Source organism: Schistocerca americana, chromosome 3 (genome assembly GCF_021461395.2).
Source record: "Schistocerca americana isolate TAMUIC-IGC-003095 chromosome 3, iqSchAmer2.1, whole genome shotgun sequence".
NCBI classification, from domain to species: Eukaryota; Metazoa; Arthropoda; class Insecta; order Orthoptera; family Acrididae; genus Schistocerca; species Schistocerca americana.
In genome coordinates this window covers 646,159,154-646,176,871 of record NC_060121.1, presented here as the reverse complement: position 1 = coordinate 646,176,871, position 17,718 = coordinate 646,159,154, and the positions used below count along the sequence as shown (strand labels likewise).

The following is a 17,718-nucleotide window of genomic DNA, read 5'->3' as shown; positions in this document are numbered from 1 at the left end:
CTCCCCCGATGCGGTGTTTCCAGTGCTGGAAGTTTGGGCATATGTCCTCCCATTGCCCATTCAGCGCCACATGTCGAGATTGTGGACGCCCCTCTCATCCCGATTCTCCATGTGCACCTCCACCTGTATGTGTCAACTGTGGGGAGTACCAGTCTCCATGCTCGCCGGATTGCCCCGTTCTTCATAAGGAGCGGGAGATAATGGAATTTAAGACCCTGGACGGGCTCACTTATCAAGAGGCAAAACTGAAATTTGAAAGGTTGTATCCTGTTTCCCTTCGAACATCTGATGCTGCAGCCACGTTATCATCGCCCTCGCGAGCGACAGTTGTCACCTCATCTGTGCCGCCTTCAGTGGGCCCTCGGGGCCGCGCATCTCTGTCTGCCCCCCTAGTGTCTGGGGGCAAGTCTTCCTCTGTTGCCCCCTTAGCAGTTAGGGGCAAACGCTCTTCTGTCGCTTCCCCCACGCTTACTTCGGGAGTGACATCTGCTCAAAAACCGGGGGGCTCGATCCCTCCCCCTCCTTCTCCGCCGGCGTTGCCTCTGCCGGTTACTCTCTCGCGGAAGGGGTCCCTCGGGGCTCTCCCTTCCTCTGTTTCTTCTCCTTCGCAGCTGGATGTCAGCCAGTGGCTGAAGGTTCCGCCACCTGCTGGTCGTAGGGCTTCGGCGTTGTCGTCAGCCTCCTACACTCCTTCAGAGAAGCTCTCCCAGCCCTCTAACCCTAAGGACAGATGCGAGAAGAAGGAACGGAACGTGTCCAAGAAGAAGGACGTTCCGGTGGTTTCAGTACCGCCTGCTGTACATAGTTCTGGCTCCAGGGATGAGGTGGAGATCCTCGCTTCTGACGCAGATCTCGCCCTCACGGAACCCTCGGGGGCCTTTCCTATGGACACAGCTGACTCTCCCCCGGTGGCGGCAATTGGCTCTGTGGTGCCATCTGCCTCTTCATCGCCTTCACGCCCTCCCAGTCTCTTACTGCTTCCATTCTCCAGTGGAATTAGGGTAGTTATTTCCGCCACCTGCCTGAGCTCCGGATGCTTCTGAGTGTTTCCCCTGTTCTCTGCATTGCTCTGCAGGAAACTTGGTTTCCAGCAATGCAGACCCCCACCCTTCGCAGTTATCGGGTATACTATAAGAACCGAGCTGCCTGCCAACGAGCGTCAGGTGGAGTTTGCCTCTTTGTTCACCACTGTCTGTAGCTCGCCAGTACCCCTTCTGATGCCTTTAGAGGCAGTCGCTGTCAGGGTTGAGCTCTCGCCGGCTATTACTGTTTGCTCTGTTTACATTCCTCCAGATGGGGAGCTCCCCCGACATGTCTTGGCTGCGCTGCTGGCTCAACTCCCGCCACCATTGCTGCTTCTGGGCGATTTCAATGCCCACAACCCTCTATGGGGTGGGACTGTCTCCGATGACCGCGGTCGTGCCGTGGAGCATGTGTTGGCTCAGCTCGACCTTAGCCTCTTGAACACCGGTGCTCCCACGCATTTCAGTGTGGCCCATGGCTCGTTCTCGGCCATCGATCTCTCTCTTTGCAGCCCCGGACTTGTCCCATCCCTCCACTGGAGAGTGCATCCTGACCTGCGTGGTAGTGACCATTTTCCCATCTATTTGTCACTGCCCCAGTGTCATTCTTCTGGGCGCCTGCCCCCCTGGGCTCTCAACAGGGCTGACTGGCCAGCTTTTACTTCCGCTGCAACCATTGAGTCTCCCCCACAGGGTGACACTGACACGGTGGTCCGTGTCTTGACCACATCAATCATTTCTGCAGCCGAGGCGGCCATCCCCCACTCTTCTGGACTCCCTCGGAGGGAGGCTGTACCCTGGTGGTCGCCGGAGATTGCTGAGGCTATTCGCGACCGTAGGCGGGCTCTCGAGCGTCATAGGCAGCACCCGTCTCTGGAGACCCTCATCGCCTTTAAGAGGCTCTGTGCCTTGGCCCGTTGTCTTATTGCACAGGGTAAGCAGGTGCGCTGGGAGAGGAATGTCTCATCCTTGGGCTCCCGTGTCTCCCCCTCGCTCGCGTGGTCCTGGATCCGGCGGATTTATGGATACCAGACCCCTATGGGTGTCCCTGGGATCTTCCTGGATGGCGCTGTCTGCGCGGATGCTGCCGCCATTGCTGAACACCTTGCCGCGCAGCTTGCTACGAGTTCTGCGACTGCAACTTACCCCCCCCACCTTTCGCTCTCTAAAGGAGCGAGCCGAGCAGACGCCGTTATCATTCCACACGCGTCGTTCTGAAAAATACAATGCTCCTTTCAGCGAGAGGGAATTCCTCGCTGTCCTCGCCGATTGCCCTGATACAGCACCAGGACCAGACTGCATCCACGCGCAGATGCAGAAGCATCTCTCCAGGGACTGCCAGAGACACATCCCCACCATCTTTAACCGCATTTGGAGTGAGGGCGTGTTCCCATCGCAATGGCGAGAGGATGTTATTGTACCCATCTTGAAGCCCGGTGCGGACCCACTGGTGGTGGACAGCTCTTGTCCCGTTACCCTCACCAACGTTTTGTGCAAATTGCTCGAATGTATGGTGGGGCGGCGTTTGTGTTGAGTCTTTGAGTCGCACAGTCTCCTCGCTCCATCCCAGGGTGGCTTCCGTCGGGGCCGGTCTGCTGCGGACAATTTGGTGCGGCTGGAATCTGCTATCCATACGGCCTTTGCCCGACGTCAGCATCTCGTTGCTGTATTTTTTGATCTGCGGAAGGCGTATGACACCACATGGAGGCATCTCATCCTTGCTACGTTGCATGAGTGGGGTCTTCGTGGTCAGCTCCCGGCTTTTCTTCAAACCTTTTTATTGCGCCGCTCTTTCCGGGTGCAAGTCGGTGCTGCCTCTAGTTCATCTCATACACAGGAAAATGGGGTCCCGCAGGGCTCGGTGTTGAGCGTCTCCCTATTTCTAGTGGCCATTAATGGTCTGGCTGCAGCCATGGGGTCGTCGGTGTCTCCTTCTTTGTATGCCGACGATTTCTGCATCTCATTTAGCTCCACGATTACGGGAGTCGCCGAACGCAGGCTGCAAGTAGCCGTTCACAAGGCAGCATCATGGGCTCTGACTCATGGTTTTCAGTTCTCTGCAGCCAAGACTCGAGTTATGCACTTCTGCAGGCGTCGGACAGTCCACCCTCATCCTGAACTTTACCTCGATGGCCACTTCCTTGAAGTGGTAGACACTAGCCGCTTCTTAGGACTCATCTTTGATGCCCGGCTCACATGGGTTCCTCATATTACTCAGCTGAAGCAAAAGTGCTGGCAGCACCTCAACGCCTTCCGCTGCCTGAGCCATATGTCTTGGGGTGCCAATCGCTGCACGCTGTTGAGATTGTACAGAGCCCTTGTGCAGTCCAGGCTTGGTTATGGGAGCCTGGCCTATGGGTCTGCATCACCCTCAGTGTTGACGTTGTTGGACCCCATACACCACTGTGGGGTTCGGCTTGCAACTGGCGATTTTCGTACAAGCCCCGTGGATAATCTACTGGTGGAGGCCGGGGTTCCTCCGCTGTGGATTCGCCGCCAACGGCTGCTCGCTGACTATGCTGTTTTGTGCATTGCTCGCCGGGCCATCCCAACCATCGCCTGCTTTTCCCTGCCATGGTCCTACATCTGCCCGAACGGCGACCTCGGTCTGGGCTTTCCATAGCTGTTCGCATCCAGTCCCTGCTGTCAGAACTGGGGTCATTCCCTCTTCTGCCTCCCTTTCGGGTCAGTGCACCTACGCCTCCCTGGTGTATGCCCCGGCCGTCCATCCGTCTGGACTTGGCACAGGGACCCAAGGACTCGGTTCCGCCTGTGGCCCTCAGTCGCCGTTTTCTTGCGCTCCTCGCCTCATTTTCGGGCTGTGAGACTGTCTACACTGATGGTTCCCTGGTTGATGGTCGCACTGCCTACGCTTTTGCTCACGCTCCCCATGTTGAACAGCGCTCCTTGCCGGCTGGCTGCAGTATTTTTACTGCAGAGCTGGTGGCCATATTGTGCGCTCTTGAGCATATGCGTTCCTGCTCAGGTACGTCCATCCGTCATCTGCAGCGACTCCCTGAGCAGCCTCCAGGCCATCGACTGCTGCTATACCTCTTCTCCTCTGGTATCCTCTATTCAGGAGTCTGTTTCCACCATTACCCGGTCTGGTCGTTTGGTGGTCTTTGTTTGGACGCTAGGTCACGTTGGCATCCCGGGGAATGAACATGTCGACAAGCTGGCCAAAGGGGCAATCGACGCCCCAGCTTTGGAGATCGGCCTCCCGGCTCGTGATCAGCAGTTGGTGTTGCGCCGTAAGGTGCTTGGGATGTGGACTGATGAGTGGCGTGGCCTGACATCCCCGAATAAACTGCGAGCTGTTAAGGAGACGACCGATGTGTGGCGCTCCTCCCTACGGGCTTCTCGGAGGGACTCTGTCGTCCTGTGTCGGCTCCGCATCGGCCATACCTACCTGATGCACGGCCATCTTTTGCATCAGAAGGATCCCCCCCTGTGTCGGTGTGGGTCCCGGCTGACAGTCGCCCACATTTTGTTGGAGTGTCCCCGACTGCGCACCCTCCAGCAGTCTTTTAATCTCCCGGGCACTTTGCCTTTGGTTTTATGCGACGATGCCTCCATGGCTGATGACGTTTTAAATTTTATCTGTGGTAGTCCTTTTTATGGTTCCATTTCGGGAGGTCCTGCACCTTTCCCTTTCTGTGTCTCTTGTCCTCGAGTCTCTCATCTTTGGTTGCAGATTTTAGTGTGTAGTCGGATGGTTCACTCTTTCCCTTTTTTTGTTCTCGTGGTCAGTCAACCAGTCTCCGTCCATCTTCTTTTCTTCTGTTTCTTTCTGTCTGGTGTTCATCTGTACTCTTCTTGTCTGTAGTGTTTGTTGCCGCATTTGTGTTCTTTCAGTGCCTGGGGGGGGGGGGGGGGGGGAGTCTCCTTCCCCTTGGGGTTTTACCTGCTCTGCAAATTTACGTCTCGCCTGTTTTTGGAATGGGGGACTGATGACCTTAGCTGTTTAGCCCCCCTTAAACATCCCAACAACCACCACCACATATTTCACATAAATTGCACACTTCTCCTTACCTCCCCCCTCCTCTCTTCTACTCGTCGTCCCCCATTTCTCACTATCTCCTCATACACCCCTCACCTCCCACCCTCCATCCCCACTCACTGACCGTCTCCTCCTCCCACATCTATAGTAGTGTTCAACACTATTTTGTAGAAAGCATTAGTCACAATTACCAAACATGCGTCTGCTTGTGTCTGCATATGTGCAGATGGATATATATATATATGTGTGTGTGTGTGTGTGTGTCCTTTTTTCCCCCTAAGGTAAGTCTTTCCGCTCCCGGGATTGGAATGACTCCTCACCCTCTCCCTTAAAACCCACATCCTTTCGTCTTTCCCTCTCCTTCCCTCTTTCCTGATGAAGCAACCGTGGGTTGCGAAAGCTTGAATTTTGTGTGTGTGTGTGTGTGTGTGTGTTTGTTTGTGTGTCTATCAACATACCAACACTTTTATTTGGTAAGTTACATCATCTTTGTTTTTAGATATATTTTTCCCACGTGGAATGTGCTTTGTGTGACGGCCCCTTGGTCTTGGGGTAATGTACTTGAATAATAAGCAAAACGTCTTGGATCCCAGGTTTGAACCTAGCCACTACTTAAATTATGAATAAAATCATCAGCAATCATAGCCACAGACGTAAGAAGTAACACTTGTTCTGCCAATGGCATTTTCAAAGGGGGTCGAGGAGTGGACTGATGTTCAGTGTAGGAAACTGTACCTAAAAGGTGAGGGAATCAGCAATGAAAAATGGCATCAGGATGCAGAAGACAATGAAAACCAGTGCATTAAAGACACATAAGATGTATCCACAGGAAATGTGGCCTGTAAACTGAGAAAAGTATCCTGATGATGTCTTCATGGACAAAAGATTCCAGATTAGTCCCAGATTCATATCTCCAGGAGGGCACTGCCAAAGGGGAGGTGACCATGAGAAAAAGATGCAATAATGAAAGAGAGAGTATGCCCTCAGACTGGTTGGTGGGTCACTCATCCATAAACAGCCTTTTTCAATTAATCCCAGCCATGTTTGATACGGCTCATGTCTGGAGAACATGCTGGTCACTCTAGTCAAGTGATGTCATTATCCTCAAGGAAGTCATTCACAAGATGTGCATGATGGGAGCAAGAATTGTCATCCATGAAGACGAATGCCTCACCAATATGCTGCCAATATGGTTGCACAATCAGTCGGAGGCTGGCATTCACGTATCGTATAGCCATTATGGTGCCTTCCATGACAACCAATGGCGTTCGTTGACCCCACGTAATGCCACCCCAAAACATCAGGGAACCTCCATCTTGCTGCACTCGCTGCTCAGTGTGTCTAAGGGGTTCAGCCTGAACAGGTTGCCTCCAAACACATATCCGATGATTGTCTGGTTGACGGCATATGCAATGCCCATCGGTGAAGAGAACATGATGTAAATCTTGAGCAGTCCATTTGGCATGTTGTTGGGCCCATCTGTACCACGCTGCATGGTGTCGTGGTTGCAAAGATGGACCTCGCCATGGACGTCGTGAGTGAAGTTGTGTATCATGCAGCCTGTAGCGCACAGTTTGAGTCATAACATGACGTCCTGTGGCTGCACGAAAAGCATTATTCAACATGGTGGCATTGTTGTGAGGGTTTCTCCAAGCCATAATCCGTAGGTAATGGTCATCCACTGCATTATTAGCACTTGGGCGGCCTGAGACAGGCATGTCATCAACAGTTCCTGTGTCTCTGTATCTCCTCCATGTCTGAACAACATCACTTTTGTTCACTCCGAGATGCCTGGACAATTCACTTGTTGAGAGCCCTTCCTGGCACAAAGTAACAATGCGGCCATGATTGAACTGCGGTACTGAGACTGGAACTGATCAGCTGTTGGGCCCCCTCCATCTAATAGGTGCTGCTCATGCATGGTTGTTTACATCTTTGGGCAGGTTTAGTCACATCTCTGAACAGTCAAAGGGACTGTGTCTGTGATACAATATCCACAGTCAATGTCCACCTTCAGGAGTTCTGGGAACTGAGGTGATGCAATACCTTTTTTTATGTGGTACATAATAATGCTTTTATGCCTTTGGCAGGCCCATTTGCCTACTGATGTCAGATTCTCATAATACAATATTTTACACCAACAAAAGTCTAGAAAATCTTTCTCTGCTGTTTTTTTGCAGATGTTAAGACTCAAAGCTTTGATAAAATGTTTTTGAGTTTGAATTTGCTATCTCAAAACAAGATTTTTAAAATTGTGTGTTTGATTTAAACAGCTTCTGTAAACAATACGCAATTTATTTTTTCAAAGCAGAAGTTATCATAAATTATCAAAAAAAATTGTATTGAAGAGTCACAACATTTGATGGTTGAGATATATGAAAGACTCTTTCAGTAATCAAACCCTATGTGAAGATGAAGCCTTTTCTTCATGACAGTCTGTTTTTCAATAGTACTAGTCCAATGCGATATGTAGAAAAAAATTCTTGTGGGTTTGAAACATAAGAGGGAGGTACTGGTACAGATGACGCTATGAAGACTGTATAGATCAGTCAATAAGATCATTGCCCGCAAAAGCAGTTTCATTGTCTCAACAGGTTTCAACATAGTGAATGAGCCATTGTGTAATCAATCTTTTGGCACATAAAGCTCTTCCTTAAATGATGCACAAGATTGGCACTATTTGAGGCCATTACTTTGGTGTCAATTTTGTCAGCGTGCCTGGGAGTACAGTCCCCTATTTCTGTCATTTATGTTTAACCTGATTAAATGAGGTTAAGTCTTGAACAATGAATACAGTCATCTCCCAGACTTACTCTTTCTCCCACTTTCTGTCTACGTTTCTTTTCTTTTTTAGCCTGCACTTGTTTTTGCAGCTCTGTTTTGTTTCCCATCTGTTACTGTTTCTCTTTTTTTCTGTTCTACCCTCTCTGTTTTATGCATGCTCACATTGTCTTCACTGATCTACCTAACATTGTGCTCTTAACATTTCTAATTATCAAATCTCATGCTCATTATGCTCTATCTTATCCCATTTCACTTTATCTCCATTATTTTCTGGATCAGGATGACTCTGCTCACTAACTTATGAGAAGTTCAATTTTATAACAGACTATTCTCTGTTATTAACTGAAGGAAGAAGTTCTAAAAAGAGTGATTCTTATAGTAGCTGTTTGCTAACTAAACGAACATGTGAATAATAGCAACAACAAAAACACATGGATCCTCTTTCTGATTCTAACACAGATGTCTGTTCTTCCTTTGGCAGTAACCTTTGCATATAAATATTCTAGGCTATACTATGTTCTTGTCTAACTTATTGGTTCTGTCACAACAAATAAGGCATGCTATAATTAGGATGCACAGTTTTAGACTTTTTGGGTAATGTGAGATAGTCAGGATAATCTCAGATTAGAAGAAGATTTTTCATTTCCTAGAACTACCACTGAAAGAGTGTTCTCTGTAAAATACAATATTTCCCCATATTTACCATGGGCTCTCAATGAATAATTTTTATTCAGACACTAAAATTAATTTGATGCATATATCTGTATTCTAAATTCAACAATTGTTTTTATTTTGAGTATAAAAAGGAATAATGATTTCCAGAAATAAATATAACAGGACAAAAATATCCATATTCATTTGGTTGAGACAGTCAGTGAATAATTATTATTGTCCTCTTGACAATTGCTCAATGAATGTGGAGATGCAATAAGCTTTTCAGTTCTGTTCTAAATCAATCCATCAATTAAACAATTTAAGTTAGCAACAGACAATATTATTTATTACTTACCTTTCGCAGTTAGTAAGTTAAGGAATGTGTCTAGAGGTGATAACCTATCTGCAGAAGGAAAGGCAGCGAGACCTGATGATATGAAATACAAACACTATTACTACAGAGAGTCATGCAGACTTCGTAAATACAATACACAAGCACAAAGAAAAACAATGAATATAATTACAATTTAAAACAACATCATCATCATCATCATCATCATCATCATCTTACCGTCTCCATAAAATGTATCCACCATCACCTCCACCACCACCTCCACCATCACCACCACGACCACCGTCACTATCATATGCTCACAACTTTGCATTACAGACCCTCCAAATTCTTCTCTGATGCACCAACTCTTACCTTTCTTTATTTTAACTCCCATTCTCTTCTTTTTCAGTTTTGCAATTTTAGTCATATCTAGACAGGGTGAATTACTCCACTGCATAAATTTCTGCACTCTATACAACTTTTCTGTTTCTGATAGCTCTACCTCCATCCAGTTTATTTTACCTTCTTTCTTCATTCAGCAGCTTTCTTCACTTTTGTGGCTACTGATTTCTACATTGAGTTTGAAAGTAAAATTTGCTTGTGCATGTTCTGTGGATATTCCTTAAGGTACCCTTCACTCACTATCGTTCAGTTTATCTATCTCATCAACCAAAAAATGTTCAAGCAATGACATATGTTGCTGTCTGCCTCTCATTTACATCTGTGTTCGTACGCACAAGCCTCGGTACATCAGTGTCCTCAATTTCTTTCTATTTATTTTCTTGTTTTTATATTGTGGTTTCTCATGTGTTTTCTTTCATATCTGTAAGTTTGCATTTTTTAGGCTAGTTGTACCAGAAGTGAAGATTAAATTACGTGACAGAATGAAGCCTAACATCAAATGTGATAAAAGCATACATCTTTTGATTTATTATCTGACAATTAATCACAGAATCAGAAAATTACAAACTTAACATCAGAACTGCACTTTGCTGTTTAATTTTTATTCGTTCATTTACACACTGTATACCTTAAATCCAATCATGAAGGAGAGCATTCAGGGGTACAAAACAAGTCAAAGTTACAGTACTCCAGCATTAAAATATTTAATTCCCCACCAAGCTACATCAAAGGCCTATGTAGGAACAGTGCATATTTAAAAATAAAGTAAAGATATACTTACTAGGTAAAGTATTTTATTCATCTGATAAATTTTTCAACACAGAAGTAGAGATTTTTTATGCATATACAGGGTGAGTAATCATAAAACCGACAAACGACAGGGATGGATCCCTGATTGAAAATGGAGGAAAAAAGGTCCTACAAACATGTGTCTGGAAAAGTGTTATTGCCACAGTAAACGGCACTAATGAATGAAAGTTCTTATGACTACATGCCATGTGTTCCTTATGCATTGCAGGGTGGGTGATTGATGCAGCATACAGTAAGCAGCAGAATGGTCTGGGGTATTGATGTCGGGAACAAGCCAGATGGAAATGGTCGAGAGGCAGCACAACTATACCAAAACAAGTACCCTCACAGACACCAACGACATCACACAATATTTTAAGCTCGTTTTGGGCGGCTGTGCGATCATGGGTCCTTTGAGACAGATGAAAGTGCAGGGAGGCAGTGACTGTACATACACCAGGTTTGGAAGATTGGGTTCTATTGGATATTGAGACAAACCCTAGTACAAGCTCCAAGCAAGTGGCATGTAAAGTAAAAGTATGATTATGTATGTCCTACATGAAAACCACAACTAACCCTATCACTTGCAACAAGTGCAAGGAGTATCAGCAGCGGATTTTCTTCTATAAGAAGGATTTTGTCGATGGTTTTTGCACCATACCATCACAATTATGAGATTTCTGTCATCAGTCCTCTTTACCGATGAAGCAAACTTTACCAGAACTGGCATCATCAATCTTCATAATCACCATTTGTGGGTTACAGACGGCACATGGTCAGAAGAACTTTCATTTGTCAGCACCGTTTACCAAGGCAACAATGCATTTCTGTGCGCATTTTCGAAGGACCTTTTTTTCTCCAGTTCCAGTCAGGAATCTGTCCCCGCAGTTTGCCAGTTTTATTAATGTTCACCATGTATTTCTGCTGTTTGTTTGAGAGGTATTGTACAACATAGGCTAATGCTTGTATGATCTATTTTTTTCACTTTGCGTCTGCTTTGTTTTAGTTTTATGTTTTTATTGTAATCACAAATTGTGATGAATTATTGTTTATTAATATTGATATATTTATATATGTACTTCTATATTATGAAAACAAGTACCTAACTTGAAAAAAATCTTCTGTTCCTCCACTCACATTACTCAGCTGGCACATTTATCTACTACTATTTCCAGAGGACACAATCAACTGCCTACCTAGTTGAAAAGTTAAAAACCAGTTCAATACGAACATTATTTTAAACGAAATTTGTATGCTAGAGTCCAAATACTCTGATAAGGCATAGGAATGGTTAATAAGGTGCTCTTCTGTTTTGTTTTCAAATGTCTGGGGATTTTGTGAATCCTGCCTGGTGTCTGCAAATAACCAATAACGGACTTTTGCACCAAAATATAAAACTTCATTTCCAAAATTCATTGGAAATGCATATTTATTTATTTATTCATTTGTAAATTAGCTGTAGGATGTTCCATGTAATTTGCATTCATACATTTATAACTCATTCCACAGCCTAGTACCTCACATGCATAAAATGTTCTATGGAATATGTGTATAAATAAATAAATAAAATTTTATATAAAACGGCAGAAGCAACCACTGCATGGAACTTCCACAAGTATCCTATGAACAAACTGTGAGGAATGCTAATTTATTCACATTGATATATTTATATATATAAATCTACATTAGGGAAACAAGTACCTAGCTTGAAAAAACTCTACTGTTCCTCCACTCACATCAAGCAGCTGCCACATTTATCTATTACTACTTCCAGAGAACACTACCACCTACCTACATATGGGAAAAGTTAAAAACCAGCTCAATACGTACATTATTTTAAATTAAATTTGTATCCTAGAGTCCAAATACAGGTATTCTGATAAGGCACAGGAATGGACAATAAGGTACTCTTCCATTTTGTTTTTGAATGGCTGTGGATTTTCTGTTTCCTGCCTGATGTCTACAAATAACCACTTAAAGACTTTTGTACCTAAAACTTCATTTTCAGAATTCATAAGGGATGCATATTCATTTATTTATTCATATGGCTCACATGCAGTGTACAACTATAGGTATATAACATTAGTATATGAATATAACAAGACAAATCTATATACAAAACTACCTAAATGTCAATATCCAAGTTTCTAATCCATATATAGGAGTTGTATTGTCAGCTTTCGTGATGTCGCTCCAACTCCCCTGATAGGAATGTAAGGGGCATTAATCTCGAATGTGCTTGATTGTCTGGTTCGGAGCGCCACAGTCACAAACCGAAGACTCTGTAGCACCCCATTTAAAAAATGAGTCTCACATAAACCATGCTCAGTGCAAGCTCTGTTCAATTTGACCCATAGTTTCCTGTTGAGTTCTGTGGCAGCAGTATCACAGCTAAGCTTTCAGAACCATTAATGCTCTTTGGTATTTTCAATAAGCCGACAGTTCTGATCCCACAGGTCTTTCACCTCGATATCCCTGGCATCTAGCTGTTCTGCTTGCCATAATAGTGGGTTTCTTGAATGGAGTCTATTTTGTCATACACTTGGTATGTCTTCCTGTATGAGTAAGCCCAGGTTCTCCCATAGCTTGTGGTATTCTCTAAGGAAGGCCTTGATTCTATGGATTGTGGGTGGATAAATGTTGCTCAGCAGAGGAAGCCAATAAATGAGTGTTCGTTGGATTGTTCCAGTTATTAACTGCATAGTGTGGTTTAACTGGATGTCAATCAAGTTGGTGTGGCAGCTGTTTAGCTAAACCATAGCATAATGCTCAGCTGCTCAGAAGACCAGTGCAATGGACGATTTGCGCAAGGTACCTGCTGAAGCTCCCCATGTCATTCTACACATGTGCACTCTGGGTAATGCTAAATGAGCTAGAATCAATCAGCAGCCATACCAAATATTGAATTTCCTGGCTACAAACAAGCAGACAAATCAAAATCAAAAAGCCTTAAAAATAAACCTTCTCAGGACCAACTGATTAAAAGACTAGGGATGCCCGATCTATAGCAAAACTATTTTTATTTCTATCATTAAAAACAAACATGCTTTCAACCCTCATTGGAAAATTCTGTTAATATTTTCACTTCTAGTATAAAAAAAAATTCTCTTAAGAACAAAATACACTACCTGACAAGAAAGTGAAAAAACCAGAATGGGAGGAGAAGACAGAATGAATCTTGATGGGTTGAGAGGGTATTTGATGTTATTTATGTTATTAGAACTGATTCCATTTTACAGAGAACTTGGCAGTATGAGCCCATTTTTCAATACAGTGTTGCACTCTCCCTGGCCTGGATGCATGTAATGATTTGAATGGGAAGGATCTGATAAAGCTGTGGTATTCCCTCCTGAGGCAAACTGGTCCACATCTGTTGTAACTGGTCTTTGATATCCTGGATACAGATAATGGAACAGAGTTGACACAGGGCTGGTTCCATACATGTTCTATTGGGGACAGATCTTGGAGTCTTGCTGGCCACTGGAGTACCTCAACATCATGCAGACAATTTGCAGGGATATGTACTGTGTATGAACAATCATGGCTCTGATGAAAAATGGCACTACGATAGTGTCACATGAGAGGTAACGCATGAGAATGCAGGATGCCTTTGATGCACAGTTGTGCAGTCAGAGTTCACCCTGTCACTATCAGCTGTGACCTGAAGTCACACACAATGGCCCCCCACATAATGACACCAGGCGTAACACCACTTTGCCTCTCTAAAACAGTGGGAGAATGAGACTTATCACCAGGTTGCCACCATACTCACTGTTCATGGATGGCAGGCATGGATGTGAAGGGTTTACAAAGTGAATCTCTGTAAGGTACTGATAACACAATCTCCGTGTCCTTCACAATAATCACTCAACATATACCGCTGTTCATGCCTCTTATACACCCTGCCAGGGCTGATAACACCAATAAAGACACACAACATTAATGCATTCTGGTGACCATTCTGTCTGCCACACACAATTTTAGCTCCCAGTTTGTTTCATCAGAACATTTGGGGTGCAAGATAAGGTAGACATGCTGCTTGTATATCTACAAAATGTGGAAAATTCTGGATTGATTTATGTTCTGTGCCTCTCTGAACACCATGTAACCACGTGGACAGAGAAGTTACGGTAAATATATATAAGGGATTATAGACTAGCATAATTTTAGTCAGTACTGTTGGGCCTTTAAGGCCTGTTTGGACGGTGTTCATTCATAAATTTCATGTAGAGTTAACATGAAAAAAAAAGGGGAGCTGTGACACTTGTAAAAGTTGGATGCAAAGTCAAAAATATTGAAACAAGCAGTTTTCATGTGGATTAGAACTTAGAAGGAGGTGCTTGTGAGTTGTTACTGCAGAATACTTCTCTTTTATCAGGTTAGAGAGCCCCTCTACAAAACTTCAAGTTATTTGTGAGAAATTTATATGCATTTATTTAACTACCCGTCAGACAAGAAGAAATAGTTAGTAGTTTATGGAGTAGAATGAGTGAGTGAGTGAGTTGTGTGTGTGTGTGTGTGTGTGTGTGTGTGTGTGTGTGTGTGTGTGTGTGTGTGTGAGTGTGTGAGTGTTGTCCGTTTTGGATGCTGGACTTTTGGCCTAAAGCTTACAAGTACTGGCTCACACATGAAAAACGCCTTCGAAACATTTCCAAGCTTTTGGAGTCACTGACCCCAATGTGCATAAGGATTTCTTTCTGACATGGCTCTGTCCTTGTGTTAATCACCTTTTGTGTCAGCTAGCTCCTCTCCAGGAACCTGCCAGTCTCCCTTTTGATGAAATGTATCAGTTACTCTATTTATCACTGCAAATGTACTCATGTTATTGCTGCTCTCATTGAGCTTTGTCAAAAGCAGCTACATCAGTCATACAGAGCTTTCTCAGTGGAGCTTCACAGGCTTAGCCATCATTGCGAGTTTGTTACTCAAGCTCACTGGGATTCATATGCTGATTTGATGTTTCACAATGCTTGGCCCCCAATAGGGCAGTTTGTGAACTTGCTCAACAATCTGAAAATCTCTCTCTCACAGCAGTTTTGACGTCTCCCAATCTTTTGAGGTATCTAGAGACACTGGAAATCAGATAGAAGCTCAGTGTGACGTAGCTGTCATTGCTTCTTCTACTCAGCCACCATTGGTTAGCTCCTGGGTGGAAGACAATGTTGTTGCTGAGCAACCACGATCTTCATGATGCATGGGGCAGTGCCATGCTAAACAGCAACAGCAGTCAGCATCACAGCAGCAACTGCATTCTCCTCTCCCACCATGCATGTATTGTTTTGTTCAACATGAGTGAGCCACATGCCCAAAGTGTTGGGGGATGTTTAACCACTGTAAAAAAAGTAATAAATAAATAAAAACAAAAAAATAAAAAGGAATATATTGCATCAGTGTGCAACTCTCAGTCTCCTTCATCAGACATAAACAGAGATGTGAACAGTGTTTCTCAAGTGATAGTAGTCCCAAAAAAACTAAATATTGAAATATATGTTATGGACAAGATGCTAAAAATGCAAGGGGCTTGGGTGCAACAGTGGCTGTTAAATTCTCAAACCTATGTGGACTTGGACATGGAAGAACCCTGGAGATACTAAAATGTATCAGATAGATTATATAATGGTAAGACAGAGATTTAGGAACCAGGTTTTAAATTGTAAGACATTTCCAGGGGCAGATGTGGACTCTGACCACAATCTATTGGTTATGAACTGTAGATTAAAACTGAAGAAACTGCAAAAAGGTGGGAATTTAAGGAGATGGGACCTGGATAAACTGAAAGAACCAGAGGTTGTACAGAGTTTCAGGGAGAGCATAAGGGAACACCTGACAGGAATGGGGGAAAGAAATACAGTAGAAGAAGAATGGGTAGCTTTGAGGGATGAAGTAGCGAAGGCAGCAGAGGATCAAGTAGGTAAAAAGATGAGGGCTAGTAGAAATCCTTGGGTAACACAAGAAATATTGAATTTAATTGATGAAAGGAGAAAATATAAAAATGCAGTAAATGAAGCAGGCAAAAAGGAATACAAACGTCTCAAAAATGAGATCGACAGGAAGTGCAAAATGGCTAAGCAGGGATGGCTAGAGGACAAATGTAAGGATGTAGAGGCCTATCTCACTAGGGGTAAGATAGATACTGCCTACAGGAAAATTAGAGAGACCTTTGGAGATAAGAGAACGACTTGTATGAATATCAAGAGCTCAGATGGAAACCCAGTTCTAAGCAAAGAAGGGAAAGCAGAAAAGTGGAAGGAGTATACAAGGGCGATGTACTTGAGGACAATATTATGGAAATGGAAGAGGATGTAGATGAAGATGAAATGGGAGATATGATACTGTGTGAAGAGTTTGACAGAGCACTGAAAGACCTGAGTCGAAACAAGGCCCCCGGAGTAGACAACATTCCATTGGAACTACTGACGGTCTTGGGAGAGCCAGTCCTGAGAAAACTCTACCATCTGGTGAGCAAGATGTATGAAACAGGCGAAATACCCTCAGACTTCAAGAAGAATATAATAATTCCAATCCCAAAGAAAGCAGGTGTTGACAGATGTGAAAATTACCGAACTATCAGTTTAATAAGTCACAGCTGCAAAATACTAACACGAATTATTTACAGACGAATGGAAAAACTAGTAGAACCCGACCTCGGGGAATATCAGTTTGGATTCCGTAGAAACACTGGAACACGTGAGGCAATACTCACCTTACCACTAATCTTAGAAGAAAGATTAAGGAAAGGCAAACCTATGTTTCTAGCATTTGTAGACTTAGAGAAAGCTTTTGACAATGTTGACTGGAATAGTCTCTTTCAAATTCTAAAGGTGGCAGGGGTAAAATACAGGGAGCGAAAGGCTATTTACAATTTGTACAGAAACCAGATGGCAGTTATAAGAGTTGAGGGACATGAAAGGGAAGCAGTGGTTGGGAAGGGAGTAAGACAGGGTTGTAGCCTCTCCCCGATATTGTTCAATCTGTATATTGAGCAAGCAGTAAAGGAAACAAAAGAAACATTTGGAGTAGGTATTAAAATTCATGGAGAAGAAATAAAAACTTTGAGGTTCGCCGATGACATTGTAATTCTGTCAGAGACAGCAAAGGACTTGGAAGAGCAGCTGAACGAAATGGACAGTGTCTTGAAAGGAGGATATAAGATGAACATCAACAAAAGCAAAACAAGGATAATGGAATGTAATCTAATTAAGTCGGGTGATGCTGAGGGAATTAGATTAGGAAATGAGACACTTAAAGTAGTAAAGGAGTTTTGCTATTTGCGGAGCAATATAACTGATGATGGTTGAAGTAGAGAGGATATAAAATGTAGACTGGCAATGGCAAGGAAAGCGTTTCTGAAGAAGAGAAATTAGTTAACATCGAGTATAGATTTAAGTGTCAGGAAGTCATTTCTGAAAGTATTTGTATGGAGTGTAGCCATGTATGGAAGTGAAACATGGACGATAAATAGTTTGGACAAGAAGAGAATAGAAGCTTTCGAAATGTGGTGCTACAGAAGAATGCTGAAGATCAGATGGGTAGATCACATAACTAATGAGGAAGTATTGAATAGGATTGGGGAGAAGAGAAGTTTGTGGCACAACTTGACCAGAAGAAGGGATCGGTTGGTAGGACATGTTCTGAGGCATCAAGGGATCACCAATTTAGTATTGGAGGGCAGCGTGGAGGGTAAAAATCGTAGAGGGAGACCAAGAGATGAATACACTAAGCAGATTCAGAAG

At 44.0% G+C, this 17,718-nt stretch overlaps 1 protein-coding gene across 5 annotated transcripts in view; it reads right to left on the bottom strand.

The window, feature by feature from the left end:
• LOC124605465 (protein pigeon) overlaps positions 1–17,718 on the bottom strand; it is a 498,287-nt gene that overhangs the window by 4,771 nt on the left and 475,798 nt on the right. For 4 of the 5 annotated variants that reach the window (XM_047137164.1, XM_047137161.1, XM_047137165.1 and 1 more), the window contains one exon: positions 8,816–8,887. The exons of the other annotated variant lie outside the window; for it this stretch is intronic. In XM_047137164.1, the coding sequence (XP_046993120.1) occupies positions 8,816–8,887 (72 nt within the window). The remainder of the gene's footprint in view (positions 1–8,815; positions 8,888–17,718) is intronic. 5 annotated transcript variants of the gene reach the window in all.